The sequence below is a fragment of the Podarcis cretensis genome (genome assembly GCF_951804945.1).
Source record: "Podarcis cretensis genome assembly, chromosome: 4".
Classification (NCBI taxonomy): Eukaryota; Metazoa; Chordata; class Lepidosauria; order Squamata; family Lacertidae; genus Podarcis; species Podarcis cretensis.
The window spans coordinates 38946381-38967737 of record NC_137173.1 but is presented as its reverse complement, the minus strand read 5'-3'; the positions used below and the strand labels follow the sequence as shown (position 1 = coordinate 38967737).

At 42.1% G+C, this 21357-nt stretch overlaps 1 protein-coding gene across 1 annotated transcript in view; it reads right to left on the bottom strand.

Annotated features, from left to right (window-relative positions):
* CD96 (CD96 molecule) overlaps positions 1–21357 on the bottom strand; it is a 32545-nt gene that overhangs the window by 3020 nt on the left and 8168 nt on the right. Inside the window, exons 3-11 of the mRNA XM_079972145.1 lie at positions 20501–20547; positions 16760–16850; positions 15993–16166; positions 15117–15191; positions 14526–14621; positions 9573–9686; positions 7085–7174; positions 4577–4666; positions 1264–1387 (exon numbers count right to left, since the gene is read on the bottom strand). Of these exons, the coding sequence (XP_079828271.1) occupies positions 1264–1387; positions 4577–4666; positions 7085–7174; positions 9573–9686; positions 14526–14621; positions 15117–15191; positions 15993–16166; positions 16760–16850; positions 20501–20547 (901 nt within the window). The remainder of the gene's footprint in view (positions 1–1263; positions 1388–4576; positions 4667–7084; positions 7175–9572; positions 9687–14525; positions 14622–15116; positions 15192–15992; positions 16167–16759; positions 16851–20500; positions 20548–21357) is intronic.

Sequence of the window (21357 nt, the reverse complement as noted above, 5' to 3'; positions counted from 1 at the left end):
TGTGATTGGTTCTAGCAAACAGCCAATAGGAATTTTAACCAGGCTGATTGGACAGAGGCAGCCACAGGAGGAGCAAGGGGGCTGGATTAAGGAAATATAAGTGCTGGCCAGAATGGCAAGAGGCCAGGCCAGAGCTTGGTAACCATATACCACTGTGCCTCATATTTATTTGTCTGACAAATAAATTACTATTTTAATTTCTCTATTGCTGCGTTGAATATTTCATTCCAGCTAAGCGTTAACCACAAGCAGGGTGCTACAGAACCAGCAATCTGGCTGCTGCATTTTGGACCAGCTGAAGTTTCTAAGTCATTTTCTAGAGCAGCCCCATGTAGAGCATATTGCAGTAGTCTGGTTTATAATTATGACTTGCCCCAATCCTGTCCTTGTCGTGCGCAATAACGTAGGTCATGGATAGATATATAAAAAGACACAACCAGCCATTTCCAATAGTATGACTGTTTCTTTTATGCAAAATGTTACACTTCATTATAGTTGACGGGAGTTGGAATTGCTTGCATGATGCCGTACACTTCTGTATATATGTGAGTACATAAAACGCTGATGATTTCAATAGGGATGCCAGCAGGAAAAGTAGTTTTGTCTCTTATTTGCCATGTTCAATAAGTATCTGTGATTCTGACAGTGTGTGAAGAAATTAGCCAAGGTTTTACACAGCACCACTCTTGTTGTATTCCAGTTCTTTATTGTGATGTGGCCCCCAACTGGGGCAAGTCAGTGTGATGCCTTGAGATGTTGCTGGATTCCAACTGCCATCAGCCTCAGCCTGAATGGCCAATATTCAGGGGTTGATGGGAGTTGTAGTCCAGCAATATTGAAGAAGGGTGCCATCTTGGCTACCCTGCATTATGCAAATCGGTGCAGGTGCACTGAACATGCTCAAGCCCCACTGTGATCAATGAGGCTCAGCAACTGCAATTTCAAGAATGCTAAATTACACACCATTCTAATCAGATTGCAAATCGCAGGCATGCATGAAGCTGCTTTATACTGAGTCAGACCACTAGTCCATTTAGCTTATTGTCCACTGTGACTGCCACCATTACCCCAGGTTTCTGAGACAGGGGTCTTTCTCAGCCCTTCCTGGAGAGGCTGGGGATTGAACCTGGAAGCTTCTCCATGCAAAACAGTTGTTCAGCCACTGAGCTATGGCCCTTTCCGAGTGCTTTCATTGGGGATTTATTTCACAACAGCACATTTTGTATTAGCATGCAAAATGCCAGGCGGGCATGTACTACTTACATTTCTCTTTGATACTGACACCATTTTCTGACTCCCAAAATGAATAAGCATGTGCATAAGAGAAGCAGAACGGCTACAACTGCTGGCCAGGGGAAGGAAGTCTTTCCTGGACTAGTTGCAGTACCTGAAAAAAGAACCCCAGCTATCATAGGCAAAAACAATGCAACTTCAAACAGCTGCTTTCTCCTCCCCCATTTCTAAACCAAGGGCTGATTCAGAAACTACATTTTTCTTGTCAACATGCGAGTTGTAACTGGTAGTCACAATGAGAAACAAATTGTGTGAAATTGCTGCTTGCAAGTAAGGCAGCAGCACTTGTTCACAGCAGCTGGTAACCGAGGGGCTATGATTTTGAGGTTCCTCTAGCGGAGCTGTTAATTGAACATTCATCCTGATTTGATTGCACAATGCATGCATGACGGTTATGGAATGTCCACTATTTATTGAGCATTCCTTCTGATGTGTTTGTGCAGAGGCTATACGACTTCCTGTCAACCAACCACTATCTATTTCTAGTGCATTTCCCTGTCACTTCCCTTACAGCAAAATGTCAGGGTTTCTTTTTCTTTTTTAAAGCAGATTTGTTGTGATAAGGTACTTTAATCCTTTTTAATTTCACAAATCTGCATTTTTGGTATGCAAACGAATCCCTCCCACAAAACAGTGACAGTCTGGAGGCGACCCTGGAAACTGCCACAACCATATCTGTTTTTGACTGATTGACACATTAATACACATCCCAATCCTTGCAGCTTTGGAAAGGTAGAAATGCCAGTTAGCTCTGTGAAACAGAAGCTTGAGACGTATGGTTGTCTGAAGTACTGTCAAGATCAAGGAAACCTTACCCTGACTGGTACAGGCGCTCCAAGATTTCAGACAGGGGTCTCTCCCAGCCATATCTGGAGATGTAAGGGATTGAACCTGCAACCTTATGGGTGCAAAGCAGATGCTCTTCCTTTGAGCTTTGTCCTTTTCGTCCCATCACCTTTTGTGATAGGACAAAAGGTTCTGTTTCTAAGCAGGCAAACCATCCCCAATGGTTTGCAGTTTCACAGTCAAAACCAGCATCTTGCAGCATGCCTAGCAAGCAATAAAAAGTAGCTCTGAGCTCTGAGCAACTAGTTCCCACTCAGGATGTGAGTAGCCACATCCTGCAGTTTCAGTCTTTCAAGGCAACTGCATGTATGTCACATCTATGTCAATAGAAGCATTTGGGAGGAGCTGTCCAAGCGCTCCTTTGCCTGTTGTCCTCTGACAAGGGGAAAATAAAGGCTTTTGCTTATCTCTGCTCTGCTCTAACCTGTATTTTTGGTGTTGCCCTTTCTGCCCACACAGAAATTCTCAGATGGGTCTCAGAGGAGTGAATGGTGCAAAGGGAAGAGCAAAGAACAGGAAGCCTAATTTAGTTTTGTATGACTGCTCAGGTGGTTATAAATGGCATTGTGAGACACTGACATATGCAAACTAGTGGCTGTTACTTCTAGCAAAAGGAAATGAGGCAAATGTAAGATGTTTCTCTGGAGCACGTACCATGGCATAATGGTCACTGAGGATTTTTAATTTGAGTCAAAATAAGAAAATCAAACACATGCTCATGTCTCAAATTGTCTGTCGGTTCACCGGATGTATGTTTCAGCCTTATGAAATTGCTCTTGGCGGATATGCTTAGAGTTGCTCTGTGCCACTTTTAGGGCTTATTTGATTGCATTCACTGGCTTTTGTTAGGCTGTTTTATTTGTTTTTGTTCCAAGTACATTGTTGTATTACAATTCAAAAATATCACAAAAGCTGTACAATGTACACACACATACATAATTGGTATGCATTAAAAAGAACTGACCAAGAATAGCACATGTTTCCTGATTAAGAAAGAGCAATTTATGCACAGATTTATATCTACAAAGAGCAATTTTTGCATGAGATTCTGTGCTATTCATTTTTCTGCATGTGCTCTGTGACAGATTAGGTCTCCCAATTAAAAAAAAAAACTCATAAGGAGCACCCACTGCTCCTGTACCACATACACAGTCCCAAATGAATGGTTAGTACTGGTGGTGTTCAAACAGCCCACTCCATGCAGACATCTAATATGTGGCTGCACCTCCAATAGTGTACACTCTGCGGGCACCATCACCCTCTGATGTCCATGTGTGACATTTGAAAGAAAGCCAGCCAACGTATGTACAACTGTATAAGCATGGGCTCGCAATCCAGTCAGCTGTCCTGTGAACAGTTTTTAACTGAATGGAGAGCCTATGAGCTATACTCATGTGGGCTCCCGTTTCAAACTCTGTGCTGAGCATGTGGACAAGGAAGTAAAAAAAAAAAAAAAAAAAAAAAAAAAAGGTAAAGGACCCCTGGATGGTTAAGTCCAGTCAAAGGTGACTATGGGGTTGTGGCTCTCATCTCTCTTTCAGGCTGAGGGAGCCGGCGTTTGTCCACAGACAGCTTTCCAGGTCATGTGGAAAGTCCAGGTCATGACTAAACTGCTTCTGGTGCAACGGAACACCGTGACGACAACCAGAGCACATGGAAATGCTGTTTACCTTCCCACCACAGCGGTACCTATTTCTTTACTTGCACTGGTGTGCTTTCAAGCTGCTAGGTTGGCAGGAGCTGGGACAGAGCAACGGGAGCTCACCCCGTCAGTGGGATTTGAGCCTTCTGATCAGCAAGCCCAAGAGGCTCAGTGGTTTAGACCACAACGCTACCTGCATCCCAGATAAAGAAGATAGGGATATGGAACCCATGGTACTGGAGGTGGAGACACCAGGCTCAATCTGGTCCTCCTTCCACCCATTGCATGTATGCATAGAAAAGGCCATTTGAATGCTCTTACTGCTAGATTTAATGGTGTTGTGATGGAGGGCCAGTATGGTGTAATGGTTAGAGTGTTGGACTGGGACCTGGGAGACCAGAGTTCAAATCCCCACTCAGCCATGTAGCTCACTGGGTGACCTCAGGCCAGTCACTGTCTCCTAGCCTAACCTACCTCACAGGGTTTTTGTGAGGATGCAGTGGGGAGGAGAAGAACCATGTGCACCACCTAGAGATCCTTGGAAGATAAAGGTAATAGACAGATGATAGATAGATGATAGATAGATAGATAGATAGATAGATAGATAGATAGATAGATGATAGATGATAGACAGACACAATCATTATCATCGAGGGTTGAAGGGTAGGATTTAAACATGAATCCCCTTCATATAATTCTCTCACCTAAGAGATATATGTTACCAGAACCAGCACTGGAAAACCTACTAGATCTGGGCCCAAATGAAGTAGGTTTAAAAAAGAAACAGTAACTTACCTGTGCTTTTAAACTGGTCCTTTATTGTGGATGAATTATCATGGCTAGTCAGAGAGGTTTCTTCAGTCACTCTTCTGGTGGATAGATCACCTTAAAAAACCAAAAACCCAGTGATCCCCACATGATATGTTACAGAAACTTTAAATTCCTATTCTGAAATGTTAACCATCTTAGCCTTTTGTTTATCTTGATGATAAAATTGTAGCCAACTAGATAATTTCCACATTGAAAAGGGCTGAAACTGGCATCAACATAAATAAAACAATCTTAAAAGCTCAACCACACCTCAATGGGTTATAATTAAGGGTAAGTTGTTTTGTTTCAGGCACTTAAATTCAGTAATGCACACACACAAAAAGCATGGAAATAGTAAGTTAAGATACCTGCCTTAACTTTTGTACATGTATGCATTAGCGCATTCTCTAGCTGCACATTTTGTGCTCACTTGTGCCTGAACCTTCATGCATCCAAATGCATATGATGCCATGCAGTTCATTTTTATGTATGTGCTTGCTCACACACAAAGGAGTGATACCAGTAGGGAGACCCATAATGAGCACCCAGTGCCCCTGCACCAGGTACACACTTCCAAATCAATGGTTAGTACTGAGGTGCTCAGGTGACCCCTTTCATGTGTACATCTAATGCATTCCCTCTTCTTCTTTCTTCTTTGGCAATCACTCGTAGCTGAGTAAGATTGTCTTCCATGAACACGGTTTTAGAAGTGAGTCCATAAGTGACTGTGGAGGCTAGTTCTGGATCCACACGTCCTTCCACAGTGGGGTCATAGGTTTCTAGGTGGGAGTTGATCCTGGTGAAGGTTTGCCAAGCGTGCCTTCCTCTTAGCACCTTTCTCCCTTTCATCCTGAGTTCGAGCATCTTCAAAGTCCATGACACCTTTGGTAAAGGCTGTTCTCCAAATGGAGCACTCACAGGCCAGTGTTTCCCAGTTATCAGTGTTTATACTACATTTCCCCCCAATTTGCCTTGAGAGAGTCTTTAAACCTCTTTTGTTGACCACCAGCATTACGCTTTCCATTTTTAAGCTTGGAATAGAGTAGTTGCTTTGGAAAATGATACTCAGGCACCTGCACAACATGACCAGTCCAATGAAGTTGATGTTGAAGAATCATTTGCTTTGACAATGGTGATCTTTGCTTCTTCCACTCCACTTGCACCATGCAAGGTTGGAGGATGGATGGCGGCTAACTGATTGAGGTTGAATCCTGACAAGACAGAAGTACTGTTCTGGGGGGACAGGAGGCGAGAAGGTGTGGAGGACTCCCTGGTCCCTGAGGGACCAGGTGCACAGCCTGGGAATCATTTTGGACTCGCAGCTGTCCATGGAGGCACAGGTCAATTCTTTGTTCAGAGCAGCTGTTTACCAGCTCCATCTGGTACGCAGGCTGAGACCCTATCTGCCCGCAGACTGTCTCGCCAGAGTGGTGCATGCTCTAGTTATCTCCTGCTTGGACTACTGCAATGCGCTCTACATGGGGCTACCTTTGAAGGTGACCCAGAAGCTATAACTAATCCAGAATGCAGCAGCTAGACTGGTGACTGGGGGCAGCTGCTGAGACCACATAACACCGGTCTTGAAAGACCTACACTGGCTCCCATTATGTTTCCGAGCACAATTCAAAGTGTTGATGCTGACCTTTATAGCTCTAAATGGCCTCAGTCCAGTATACCTGAGGGAGCGTCTCCACCCCATCATTCAGCCTGGACACTGAGGTCCAGCGCCGAGGGCCTTCAGGCAGTTCCCTCACTGCGAGAAGTGAAGTTACAAGGAACTAAGCAGAGAGCCTTCTCGGTAGTGGTGCCCGCCCTGTGGAACACCCTACCACCAGATGTCAAAGGAAAAAGCAACTACCAGTCTTTTAGAAGACATCTGAAGGCAGCCCTGTTTAGGGAAGCTTTTAATATCTGAAGGACTATTGTATTTTAATATTTTGTTGCCAGCCGCCCAGAGTGGCTGGGGAAACCCAGCCAGATGGGTGGGGTATAAATAAATAAATAAATAAATAAATAAATAAATAAATAAATAAATAATTTTCTAATGTCCACAGGTGACATCTGATGGGGACTCCAAACATATCCAGCTGTATACACATCAGCTCCACCCAATACATAGCCCTGTTTGTGAACCATTCTCAATGCAGAGCCGATACGTACATATCTGTACTCTTGTGGGCTCCCACTTCAAACATGGTGCTGAGTATATGGACAGTGAGGGAAGGGTTGCTGTGACACTGGAGGGAGAGACACCAGGCACACCTGGTTCCTCCAACACACATTTGCTGTATTCGCAGAGAAGGTCATTTGAACATCCCTACTGTCATAATCGAGCGTTACGATCATGGAGATTTGGGGAGGGGAAATTTAAGCATGAATCATCTTCCTTTAATCCCACACCTCCACCCAAGATATCAATGGAAAGATTTCAAGATCAGGATCAAAAAGAAATATTTGCAGCAGGATACATCTGAAAGAGAAACAGTAACTCACCTGTATTATTAAACCAGTCCTTCCCAGTGGATGAAAGATCAAGTGTAGTCAGTGTGGTTACTTCTGGCTCTCTGCTGGTGGATAGATTCCCTTTAAAAACAAATACAAACCAATACCCCCAACATGATATATATTATACTGGCTTGATTTCCATGTTCTGAAATTGTAACAATCTTAGCACCATTATTTATTTATATGATAAAAATTTAGCCAACTAGATATTTCAGTTTTGTAAAAGGGCTTCTGTTGGCATCAGCATCAAGCAAAACTAAAACATTGGTTAAATGATGAACTAGTGAGTGTAAGATGTCACTCACTGTGTTGTATCTCAGGGTTGCCATATTTTAAAGCATGAAAATAAAGACATAAAAGTTGTTGAGTTTTGTTTTGTTTTGCCAAAGTTGTTGCACTTTGGGCAAAATTGAAAAATAATAATATTTTTGAGATATTTTTAAGAAGAATCAGCAAAAAAAAAAAAAAAAAAAAAAGGACACAGGTTGCCATACATCCAGATTTCCCCAGATATTTTTGCCAATTTCCAACCACATACTGCTTCCGACTGCAGTATTCCACTAAGCCCAGGATATTCCAGACATATGACAACCCTATGAGCAGAAGTGATGTACATGGTGGCTTTAATTATACATGTTTACAATTAAATTGCAGACACACAGATATTTTTGGATATAGTTATAACAGAAAAGCAAATAATGTTCTAGCATTCCTCTGCACATGTCATAAATATATGTGGACATATCTTCACTTAGCCCCATATCTGAAAATAACCTTTGTTGTCTGGGCAATTTCAGACATTGTGGAACAGGATGAGGGAGGAAATCCGTGAGAACCGTCCATCCTATCCCCAAATTTCCATTATAACATCCAAAGCTTCTCCCCCTGTGGTGAGGGCACTGAGTTCCCTCAGAATCTGCAGCTCTTGCACCTCTGCATTGGGGAGATTTGAGCGAATTTAATTTCTTTTCCAGTGATCTATTGCAGCCCATGTATTTGGGTGGGTGGGTGAAGGAGGAAAATGGTATTCTTGTCAGACCCTTGCCCTCCACACTTCATCCGACACTTCTCACTTGTGTAGGAAACAGTTTGGGAGCGAGTGATCAATATTAGTTTGTTGGATCCTAATCGCGTGTTATGTATGTGAACTTTTAAGCAGAATGACTTGCCACAGGGAATAGCTTTTCGCAGCTTGTAAGTCAAGCAAGCATCCACAGCCTGAAAGAGGAGCAGCCTGCTAAGCATGTTAGACATGAGAAATGATTGTGTTAAGAGAATTGTAATTGTGAATAGCAAGCACTAACCCTTAGGCCACTGGTTAGAGTCTTCCCGGATTAATGACTGGGAGCCTTTTTCCAGGCAGCAAGACAAGCGACATTTCAGTCAGAGCAATATGGTACAGCTAGGAGGGTGGAAATCTAGCACGAGTTGAACTATTGAAGGGCAAGTTTACATTATATTAAGATAAATTATAGGATAAAAATTGGGAAGGATGGAAAGGATTTGTTGAAATAGCTAATCGAACTAGAATACAAAAAAGGGAGGTGTGAGGAGGTCAAGGAAACAAGCAAATGAAAGATAAGTTATGGGAAGGTTTGTTGTGTTTTTTGTGTTTTTTGTGTTTCTATTTTTCTATTTTTCTGTTTTTTTACAGGTTTGTGTTTAACTTGGTGTGTTTTCTTTTTCTTTTTGTAACCTTTAAAACCTTAATAATAATAATTATTTTTTTTAAAAAAAACAGGGGGCTCAGAGTGTGGGTGAGCCCAGAGTAGAAGGCAGAGGTGTAGTGGGACAGAGACAGGCATGGATGAGCTCCTGCCACTTAATCCACAGCAGGGAGGAGGATATATGTAACCTTCTGTGTGCCAAATAAATGAGCTGTTCTCAAAGAGAAAGCCACCTGATAAGGTAAACAGAAGAAGGGGTTGGTTGTATCTGCATGCCCGGCTAAGGGTTATATTGCCACATTTAGTTTGATAAAAATAAATAAATAAATCCCAAATTCCCTGTCTTATGGACAACCAAAACGTCACAAAATAGTGAGCAAAGCTCTATCATCTTTCTTCGATCATACAGATGTACCTTGGTTCTCAAACGCCTTCTGACTCGAACGTTTTGGCTCTTGAATGCTGCAAACCCGGAAGTGAGTGTTCCGGTTTGTGAACTTCCGACATGGCTTCTATGGCTTCCGATTGAGTGCAGGAAGCTCCTGCAGCCAATTGGAAGCCATGCCTTGGTTTTTGAACATTTCCAGAAGTCAAACGGACTTCTGGAATGGATTCTATTTGAGAACCAAGGTATGACTGTATATGCAAAGGGATTGTTTGCATTTCTCTTCACTTCTGGATCTTTCATTGAAGCTAACTTCCCTCTCCCTCTTTCTCCCCTCCCCACCAAACCAAAACAACTGGTCTCTGCTGGGCAATGGGTCAGCACATCTGGCTGTTAACATAAAAAGCTGCTATAGGCTACTTACTTTGTGGCACTGCAGAGTAACTGGAGATCTTAGTAATGGTGTTATCTTGCAGGTTTTTAGTCGAAAGTCTGGGCTCTGTGGAAAACAAAGTGTCTTTAAGGTCCTTGTTCAAAGTGTTGCATCAATACTTTGTTGAAGAGATTTCCCATGGGATAGGTCGCAACACTAGTGAAAAAGCTTCATTTTGTGGGGATACAAATGCCCTGTTCATTCATTTAAACAACATGCATGGACATGAAGTGTGGCTCGAGTGGGGGGAGGGGCTGTGCATAGCAACACCAATGCCATGTACCTGCCACCTCCAACTCTGAAGGGGGTATTCTTCCTGCATTTGGAAAATGAACTTAGAATCTTCCACATAAAGAGCGGAACATACTTAAAATCTTCCTGAGCTTCCCTTTAGCCTCCTTGCCTCTCCCCCCCCCCACTTCTTCTGGCTTCTTCCCCATTTCTTTCTCCTCCTCCCTTCTCCTGTAGGTTCCAGTGCTTTTTCCCCCTTAAAAATATTTAAGGGTGACTCTCATTTTGACTCAAGAAAACCACCATTTTATAGTTCAAATCAGGAAAAATAAAAACAGTAAATGGACATTGCGGGTAGCAACGGAACTTATGATTCACCGTGCTAGTAAGGTAAAGGTACCCCTGCCTGTACGGGCCAGTCTTGACAGACTCTAGGGTTGTGCGCTCATCTCACTCTATAGATCGGGAGCCAGGGCTGTCCGCAGACACTTCCGGGTCACGTGGCCAGCATGACAAGCTGCATCTGGCGAGCCAGCGCAGCACACGGAATGCCGTTTACCTTCCCGCTGGTAAGCGGTCCCTATTTATCTACTTACACCCGGAGGTGCTTTCAAACTGCTAGGTTGGCAGGAGCTGGGACCGAACGACGGGAGCGCACCCCGCCGTGGGGATTCAAACCGCCGACCATGCGATCGGCAAGTCCTAGGCGCTGAGGTTTTACCCACAGCGCCACCTGCGTCCCTTCACCGTGCTAGAGAAGAATCTAATTTTTTTGGGGGGGGGCACATGTACCCCTAAACATTTTGTGAATCTAATGGGAGTAGAAACCAAAAAAAAAAAAAATAGATTCTTCACCGTGCTAGAGAAGAATCTAATTTTTTAATTATTTTTTTGGTTTCTACTCCCATTAGATTCACAAAATGTTTAGGGGTACGTGTGCCCCCCCCAAAAAAATGCACTGTTAGGTTCCCTCCCTTTCCCCCGGCCACAGCTTTCTCAATACCTCTTGCCCAAATTTTACGGAGTCCATGTTTTGAAGGATGACACATTTCAAAGTCTTATTTCAGACATTTCTATGGGAAGAGGTCAATCATCCTTGACATCTATCTGGGTTTGGGGAGAAAAGAAACTGGCTCTTTGACACTGGCTGCAAGCTTGAGAAGGAGAAATGTACAGTGATTAACACTCCGTGTCAAAGTGTCTCTTAGTGCCTGGTGCACAAAGGATGTTCCTATGGAAGCTAAACGCTGAACAGCTGTCATTCGGATTATCTCACTGAGCAAAGTTGAATGGGAAACTTTTACAGTGAAAAGAAGAAGGCAAAGGGAAGTTACAGCTTTATTAAGGCAAGCAGGAGATTTGTCAGACATCAAGAGCAACAAAAGCACTTTGCAAGCAACATGACATTTATGAACCATGACATGGGACGTCTAAGGAAGTCGAGTGCCCTGTTCAATTCGGCAGCGGAGATATTCCACGCACGCAGTACAGATAGTCATGTTGAGCAGTGCCAATCAATGAAATGAATAAAGAAGGACTTCCGCAAGTGTTTTCTCATATAACATTGCTGCATGCAAAAGAGGAGGCTGTATCAGGGCCCCCTACACATCAACTAGATAAGAGAGCATACTTGAAAGCAATGGAGTTTGTATTCAGGTTCATGTTTTTAAAAGACAAGTACATGTTGACATTTCAAAGGAGCATAGGAATCTGTTTTATACTGGATAAGGATCCCTCCTTGTTGTCCTTCTACTGGCAGGTGAAGACTCTCTTGTTCCAACAGGCTTTTGGTAACTGCCTGCTTTTATTGAAAGAGCTGGTGCCATGCTGTTTTTATTGCAATTATTGGTATGTTTTTAGCATATTTTACACAAACACACACACACACACACACACACACACACACAGAGAATATATATAATTGGTTTTTATTGATTTTTTTTCTATGTTTTTAGTGCTTCTTATTTTTATTGCGTAGGGACGCAGGTGACGCTGTGGGTTAAACCACAGAGCCTAGGACTTGCCCATCAGATGGTTGGCGGTTCGAATCCCCGCGACGGGGTGAGCTCCGATTGCTTAGTCCCTGCTCCTGCCAACCTAGCAGTTCGAAAGCATGTCAAAGTGCAAGTAGATAAATAGGTACCGCTCCAGCGGGAAGGTAAACGGTGTTTCTGTGCAGTGCTCTGGTTCGCCAGAAGCGGCTTAGTCATGCTGGCCACATGACCCAGAAGCTGTACGCCGGCTCCCCCAGAGTTGGCCACGACTGGACCTAATGGTCAGGGGTCCCTTTACCTTTACTATTTTTATTGCAATCCATTCTGAGTTCCACCAAGGAAAAAAAGGTGAAGTATAAATATATAAGTGCATTGGGCCATCTCAGGAGCTAGAGCCAAGCAATCAAAGCACAACATGGTGTCAGTGAAATCAATCCCTTATTCAAGAAACCAAAACAGCGCAGGGCTAGTGATCCCAGCAACTCTTCCCTTGCTTCCCCAGCAACAAGGAAGTTGCGAGGACTGAAGGTCCCCACCTTCCCATCACTTCCTAAGGCTCCTCCTCTCCAGGGTCTTTCCCAAGCAGTCATAAACTGTGCCTGCACACAACCCCCCTCCGTTCTGCCTTCTTCATTTCTTTGAGTTCTAGGAAACTGGGGGGGGGGGGGAGAGAGAGCTAGTCACAATAGGAGGGGGAAACTGCCTGGGTTTTTCAGCAGCTTGCCTCTCTGTCTCCTGGCCCTCCTCCAGCCTCTGCTTCTGCCTCAGAGTCTGAACTGCCCTTGCCACAACCTCTTCCTGCTCACCAAATCTTGTTACCGCATCTGCTTCTGATACCTTCTCCTCCCAGTCTGCTCCTTCTTCTCCCTCTGACCACTCATGGTCATTCCACCACCACTCCCCTGGCTCTGAGCCTTCTTCCCCTTGGGGGTTCCCCAGCTGATGCCTCCCACCACTCCTCAGCATCCAGCCAGTCCATGACAATCCATCTAGCTCAGTATTATCTACACTCAAGGGCAGCGACATTCCTGGGTATCAGACAACACATCTTCCCCATCCTATCTTGAGATGTCAGGGACCTGGGACCTTCTCTGTGCAAAGCAGATGCTCTACCACTGAGCTCCATCCCACTTTCTCACAGGCATTCATGAAAGAACTTAAGAAATATTTTAGAAAAAGTTAGCTTGGCAACAAATGCGGCCGCAAGAAAACAAGCTCAGGAGTAGGTGAACCTGAACTAAAAAAAGAAAAGGAGAAACAGCCGACTGCTGCCCTTTGTCAGATGTATGAAATCCCATCATGATGCTATGCTGTGCCTGTCCTACAAGGAAATCTGAGCCAGCTCAAGACAAATGTTCAGCAAACAGCTGACTTGGTGCTCCATCTGGACCTCGGCAGCTCCTAATGTAATTTCACATGTGCACAATGGCTCCCAGGAGAGATGGATTCAGAGAATATTTTAAGAATCTCTCAGATTGCATTCCCTTTTGGGCTGCATCACTTGGCTATGATGAAGTCACTTCACTGCCGGTGCCTTGTCTGCTTATTTTACGAGGCGGACTTAAATATGTATATTAGAGATTTGGCAAATAAAAATGCTGCAGATGAACAGAGGAAGTGGGTTAGTCTTTTGCCAAGTGACTTGGCCAGGGAAGGCAAAATGAAGAGAAAAACAAAGGAGAGGACACAAAACCACCCTATAAGAACTTGGAGAAACACACACATAGATTTTATGCTGCTTCATGTTCCCCTCTCTCCTTCTCTACCTTGAAAAATCACATTCCTATATGTAGGAGCAGATGGGGGAATATAAGGAGAAGGGAGATGGTGGTTGAGAAGATTTGGCAGTGGTGGTAGATTAGCACAGGGATGGGGAAACTCAGGCCTGAGGGTTGAATGCAGCTTTCCAGGCTTCTCTATATGTCTCCCAGAATCCTCCCCAAAACATACCCCCTTCTGCCCAGACCAAACTCCTGCTTTCCGCACTCATTGCCTGGCTAGATTGCATCTTTGAACTTTGCTCATGCTTCCTGTTTGCCTGGATGGGGGATGGAGAGAGGTATGCGAGTCAATCAATATTTTGCTTCTGGCCCCTGCCCACCACTGACCTGTGGCTGCCTGTTGGGAGGTTGGCTAGAAAGGAACTGCAGCTGTTTGGCTGGAAAGAGGTCCTCAACTTGAGATCAGAACATTCTCCCTTCCTCACATGAGCAGTGTGTAAGAGCAGCTTGAGAACATATTGGGATACTTGATATTTCTTTGGTCTATCGAGGTGCGAATCAGACATTCTTCAGTCCCTGCGCAACACCGGACTGCAGGAAGCTGCTCTAGATGGAGTCAGAGCATTGGTTTGTCTTACTGGCAATGGTTCTTCAGGTTTCTGGTTTTCATTGTTTCTAAGCTTTACCTGGAGATGGTGGGAATTGCAGCCTAAGATTTCCTGCAGGCAAAGCACACACTCTGCCCATGAGCTACCACCCTTTCCCCATCCTTAGGCTTTGAGGGAAAAACGTGATGCCAATTAGCCTAGGGGCGTTGCATGTGGGTTCAATTTGCCATATTGAACTTCCACATAAACAGCAAATGTAGTGAGATGTTCTCCAGTTGGACCATCCTAGATGGAATGGGATACATGTTGGAATAGCAATATCATGGCTTGGTAAATATTTTAATCATTTATTGTTGGATGAATTTCTCAGAAAAGTGCAGGAAGTGTTTCATACAGATAAACATAACTTACTTTTTGTGAGGGAATCCAAAACTGGAGTAACCTGACTACTGGATTTTGAAGCTTCCATCGTCGTAGTCTGAAGCCCTGTTGAAAATAACAATAGCCTCAAATGTAGTGGATGAACTGTCTAATAATAGCTTAAGAACAACTTAGTACTAACCGAGAGATTTGATTCTTGGTAGGTTAAAACAACAGTAGGGTTTGTATGGTGGGGTAAGTCAAACCATGGTTAAGCAAGAATTCAAGAGTGCAAGAATGCAGGTTTCTCACCGGTCATTTTGCCACTGCACATGTGCTGTGCCATGGTTTGGCTTAGGATATTGACTGAACCTGGTCTTGTGGTTTAGCTCTTCCAGCTTAGTGAATATCTTTGCTTGTTAAATTCATTCTTCTTACAACAGAGCTTACAATAGAGCTTTAGTAACCTCCCAGAAACTTTATGGTTCTGTATTTAGGTGGGGAAACAACATCATGGTAGCTGAGAAAATGCTCTACCATTGCCACATTTACTCTCAGTATTTATGTGATTTTTGTGTGTGCAGGTTTTAAGCAAAGCACAAAAATATAGACTTCACTTACTTTGTGTGGAGGTGTCTGAGACTGGAGTAACTTGAGTAACAGATTCTGAGAGTGGCAAAGCTGTAGTCTGAAACCCTGTTGAAAATAACCATTGCAGTAGAGAGTGAACAATCCAGTAATAGGTTAATGACAACATCACAATAACTGAGAGTTTGATTGGATTCTTGATGTACCAACACAATACACACAAAACATGACTTTTCATCAATATTGCAGTGACCTTACAATGATAACACAGGCTAATCCCTTGAGGCCAATGTTTTAAGATGAGAATACAAATTTCTAAGTACTCTGTGGTGCTGGGCAACATAATAAAGAGTGAAGTTTCATGTCTATTCTAAATAATTTCTAGATTATGAAAATATTGTAGAGAAAGTGAATAGAATTTTGAGACCACAAAAATCCAGCAGCATTTTTTTGTAAAACAATGTTTGCACTGACATTACAAACTTTTCTCCAACAAACGAAGACATTTTTATTTTCCCAGGCATTTTAAATTTGTTTTACTGCCTGAGCCTGCTTCATAGTATTGCTGCCTTTCAGGGTTTTTTTTTTCCTATAAAAGATGTGTGGTGTTGATGTGATGTATTATCATTTTTACTGTTGCTGTACACCACTGTGGATTCTATCATAATTGTGGTTTAGAAATTTTATAAATAATACAAAAAAATATATATTGCCTGCTGAATATGCATTAGTACTGAATATATACCAGCATATTCAACTGTTTTCTTAGCATGACTAAATTTATGGAACAAAGTGTTTTTCTTTTGTTTCTGCAGACTTCACATTGTCAAAGAGGCTTCAGTTAGATTGAGTTCATGCATATCATATGCTCTTTGGATTTCAGGTGGCTCATAACTTAATTTGACTTACCATAAGGGAGAACTATTTCTTCAGATGAAATGTCATTTCCAGGGAAAGGATACACAGACATGCATTTGAAAGGCTGATAAATGGATGGCCAAGTTGTACTTCGTATTGTCAACAGTGATCTCCTCTCATAAAAACCTCCCTCAAACTTTGAATCTTCTTTTTGTATGGATATTCCTTTGAAAAATAAGTAGAAATGAGATCGGTCTTTATTTATTCCTTTTTTTAACCTTTAAAACTCATATTTAAACCTTTAAAACTCAAAGAAAACTCAAACCAGCTAACAAGAAGGATAAAACCATAGCTCAAAGGTTTAGCACGGGCCACAGTAAAGTGACAGAACACCTATTTTGCATGCAAAAGATCCTGGGTTAAATTTTGGTGCTTCCAGAAAGGGCTGACAAAGACTTCTGCCAGAAACCCTGGAAAGTCAATACTGAGCTTTCTGGAACAATGGTCTGACTTAGCTTAATGTGAACATCATTTCAGTGCCAGGTTAAATTGCACGTCTTCTCCCTGCTTTTGTGGAATTATGATAATGGAATCCTTACTGTTGTGTGCCTTTTTCTCTGTATTTTTGAGGAAGGTGGAGTATTAGTTTATCATTAAATGAGAGTTGTGTTCAGCATAAAAGCTGCTTTTCCTCCCACGTAGATTGTGAATGTTTACATTCTCCTGTTCACAGAAAGAGTACTGTGCTCTCTGGTTATAGCCGGATATTTTTTTTAAGTGAATTTTTGAAATGCCATTTTAGACAATGTTTGCATTACCTCTGGATTTGTCCTTCAGTATCTCTCCACCCATGTACCACTGAAGGTCGGGCTTAGGAAATGCCTTCTTTACCACACAAGTAATATTAGCCTATTAGAAAAATCAAAGGAAAACAAGTCAATAATGGCTTGGCTATAATGAACATTACATTGCAGAGTAATGTTGGATCTTTGTGTGGGATAATCAGCCTCACATAACCTGTCCTTTTGTACTTACTTATTTACAGCACTTATGTGCTTATCTGCCAAGGTACCCAAGGTGGTTTACACTTTTAAAATACCCAAACAAATACATGTTATTAAATGTAAAGTTGCCCTGTGGTGGCAATGAGACTGTCCAACTGATGTTTTGTTTACCTGTCTCCCTCATTGCCTTCTTCCCTGAAGAAGTCCCAGTGTCCTTTAACCTGAGGGCAAGAGTAGTTTGACTGGAACAGGGACAGACCTTTTCTTTTGCCTGCCCCCCTTGCTTTCTTCTTCTTCCCCCACAGGGAAGATGGTCCAAATCACCATAGTAAAGGGGACTTCCGGGTTAGCGCCAACGACTAATGGCGGATTCCCTCTGAGCTCCGGAGGGACTGCCTCCGCGGGATCGGGTCTTACCGCTGCGGCAAAGCGGGGACCCTTAAAAAATCACAGGCGGGTGAAGCCTGTGAGCGTGGGGACTCGGCGGGCACCATTTGTGCCCCCCCCAAGCTGTGAAGGAGCCTTTTTAAAGGCTCTGGAACGGGACGGGGTGAGCGGCGCGGTGCTGAGAGTCGATTGCTTCTTCCGCTGAGTGAAGCTGCACAGCCATTGTCGGAGAGTGCTGACTTCTTCTTGTGAACAATTGGACTTTAAAGCAACAAGCCGTGAGTAGTACGGAAATTGGAATTTTAAAGAAAACTTTTTAAATTCGGCACGATCGGGGAAGGTCTAAACAGGAAGTCTGCCTTCCCTCTCTGTAAACAATTTAAAGCAAAGGACCTGTTAACTAAGGTCGAGGAAAATTTTTCTTCTTTTTTCTTGTAAAAGACTTTAATTTCACGGTTTGGCACTATAAGAAATCTTATTGGAAGCAGGGGAGCCTGCAGAAAAAGAATTAAATCTGGGAGCTGAAGTGCCACCCCCCTGGACCCGGGAGTGTTCCGCGAGAGCCTGGTGATGAGCTATAGAAGATCTTGACGTCAAGACGTAAAAAGAGGACTTTGTTTCTGTTGCTTCTGCTGGTTACATTTGTTACAATTTGCTCTTGAAAAAAAAAAGGAAGGGCTGATACAAACTAACTGGGCTTTTGGATTTGTGCTGAAAGGAACATCAAGGAACTAAAATTCCCCTAGAGGGGTTTTTAGGACATTACAAAGAATGGCTGGAGGAGGAAAAATACAGGCTGAACTGAACAGAGCATTTGTTCTCTTGGGAAAGTTGCAAGGTCAAATTGATGTTTTGGCTACAAGTGTTACAACTTTGGATTTAACAATGAATACCTTCATTGAATTTGATAAGGACCCGACACAGGAAGTTTACTTAACTGGACAAATAGAGAAATTTGAGAGCTCTGAGAATTTGGAGAAGGAGATATATGTTGTTCCGGTATTAAGAATAAGTATTGATGTATAAGTTTGGATGAGAGTTAAGATTGGATAAAGTAAAAGTGGTTTTTAAAATGAACTAAATTAAATGAAAATAAGGTTGGAAGGATATATAAGAAAAATGATTAGATATAGAAGATTAAGCAAAAATGAATTGAGGAAATGGACGAAAGAGAGAAAGTAAAAGAATAACATATTAAAATAAATTATTAAGTTAAAAAATAAGGTTGAAAGGACTTGCTGAAATAAAAATTTGAATTTGAATACAGAAATGGGAGGTGTGGGGAGGTCAAGAAAATAAGTAAAGGGAAGTTGTCATGTAAAGGATTTAAATTGTTTTTTTTCTTTTTTCTTTTTTAATGATTGCATTTTTTCTATACATTTTTCTGTTTTTTCTGTTTTTAGTTTTTATTTCTTTTTTTCCTGCCTTTTGTGTTGTATTGTGTATTTTTTGTATTTTTTCCCATGTTTTCTCTGTAATCTTTAAAAAAATTGAATAAATATTATTAAAAAAAACAAAACAAATCACCATAGTAAAGGTGCCATATCAATCAATAAATTAATAAGACGTTTGAATACTTCAGGGTAAGCTTTACAGAAACAATCAGTCTTTGATTCTCTGTCCCCATAATCACCCTGAACATTTTGTACAGTGCTGCAGGTGTAATGAAACCACTAAAACATTACCACTAAAATAGTTCAAAACATGAAGGAAAGGATGATCATAGCTGTGGCTCCATCTGGCATGCGTTTTGTCTAAAAGCAGAGAGGATGTGGTTTGGTACCCTGTAGACAGTGCTAAATATGAGGACACCACGAGCAGACCACAAGAGCCTTATTCTCGATGCATACAATGCAAAATACTAAACTACCTAGAGAAAGATGAGCTGTTAAAAAAAACGCTTTTACCTTCATAGATCTGCTTGTACCTGCAGAGTGTTTTGTTAACTGAAGTTTTAAACTGAATGTGATCTGAGGTGCAAAATATAGACAGGGATTTAACATTTCCAGCCGTTTTAGAAAGCTCAGAACTGTGGGTGGTTGCTGTATTTTTTACTGCCCCCCTGTTGGCCACATAAATAATTTATTTCACTTTTCTCTGCGGGTATAAAACTGAGAACAAGAAACGCGATAGGAAGATGGACAGATATAGGAACAACAACACATGAGATTGAAATGACTCCTTAGGCTATCGAAGCAGGGATTATGTTAAAAGATGGACCTGTGTTTTCAAGCATATCAAACTTAGGAAAAATGTTATGATCTGAAATGGCCCAAATAAAACATTTTATTTCAAAATTAAAATAATATTGTTTTAATACTATCTATCTATCTATCTATCTATCTATCTATCTAATATCTGGGATGTGTAGATTTTAAAATCTGAATTAGACAGGATAACTCCTGGAGCCTTCTTCGGATGTTCTTCTTGCATGTAAATATATACAGTTACCAGTGTACAAAGCTTGGCTCCCATTAGCAATCCCCTCTATGCATTACCTGATAATGCATAGAGTGGATTGGTAATGGGCGTGGCCTGCTCCTGAGATGATCCCATTCATAAGAAGGGAACGACATGGAGGGGAACAACATGGGCAACTGCCTTGTACTGAATCAGAGCATTGGTCATCTAGCTTTTCATTGTGTACATCGACAGGCCTCAGCTCTACAGGATTTCAGAGAGGGGACATTATGAGCCCCGGAGATGCTAGGAATTGAACATAGTGCCTTCTGTATGCTTCCAACTCTATGATTCCATGATTCTATTCAAGGCAGCTGCTCCAGCACTGAGCTACAGCCCTTTCCCTGTGGTCAGGTAAATCCTGAAACAGGTTCCATGTGAACAAAGGACAAGGATGAGATAAGGAAAAAACATGTCGTTCTTTTCTATTCTTTTATGCCGCCTGCAGATGTCGAAGAACGAGTACTTCAAGCTAATGAGCATTCTGAATTCTTTCCTTTAAAGGTTCAATACCATCCAAGGGCCACATAATTACTAGGAGAAAATTCTGACTGGATGATTGCAAACTTGAGGGGGAAACGTTCCCAAATCAGTTGCCCTAGCTGGTTTTCTTGTGGCCGAATTCTCAATTTTGTCCCATTTGATTGGATGACTGGAGCAATAAAGCTATACACTAACTCATGCATTGGTACCTCTAAATTTACTCACCTCTCTTGTGAAACTTGCTTGGAGGCCAATAGAGATTTCTGGTTTCACTTGAGCACAGAAAGAAAATACACGTTTACATTAGTTAGACAGCAGCCAAGTCAGCACTGCAAATTCTTGCAGAATAATCATTACTTTGCATTTATGAAACAGATTCAAATAGAAGAGGAAATGATGTTCAAGAACAGTACTACAGATACTAGGATCCATTCAACAGCCTAGAAATAGCTCAGTTATGGCTTTGGTTTCAACTCCCCACTGAGTACAGTTTCTTGGGGGGATGAGACTACCGTAGTTTCCTTATTTCTACTTTGCCAAAATCTGAAGGACAATTCACAGAGGCTTGGTTATTAAAATAACTTAAGACATTTTCTTCCCATTTCTTCCTATGCAGCCACCTGCATCCTTTCTCAATCTTGGGTCCCCAGATGTTGTTGGACTACAATTCCCATCTTCTCTAGCTAGCAGGCCAGGGATGATGAGACTTGTATTCTGACAACATCTGGGGACCCAAGGTTTATTGCAGATATTAATATTGCACAGCCTGAAGAAACTGGATGCATAAAAATGGAATAATTTTGGAATATAAATATCCATAAGTATTATTCAAAGTTCTTCAAAAAACAGATACAAAACAATCAATGATACATCCAGAAATTTGTATAAAGCATATGCATATTCAAGCATAGGTTCTTCTTCTTAAATATATAACATAGTTGTGATCAAATCACAGATCAAAGCTCTGTTTCTTTCATATCCTGCATTAGTCTGCATCCAGCCTAAGGTTATGCAACTCCTAGAGAGTCATCTTATTATATCCTTCTCCCACTGTGCCAAAAGGCAAAGGCAACTACCTTTGA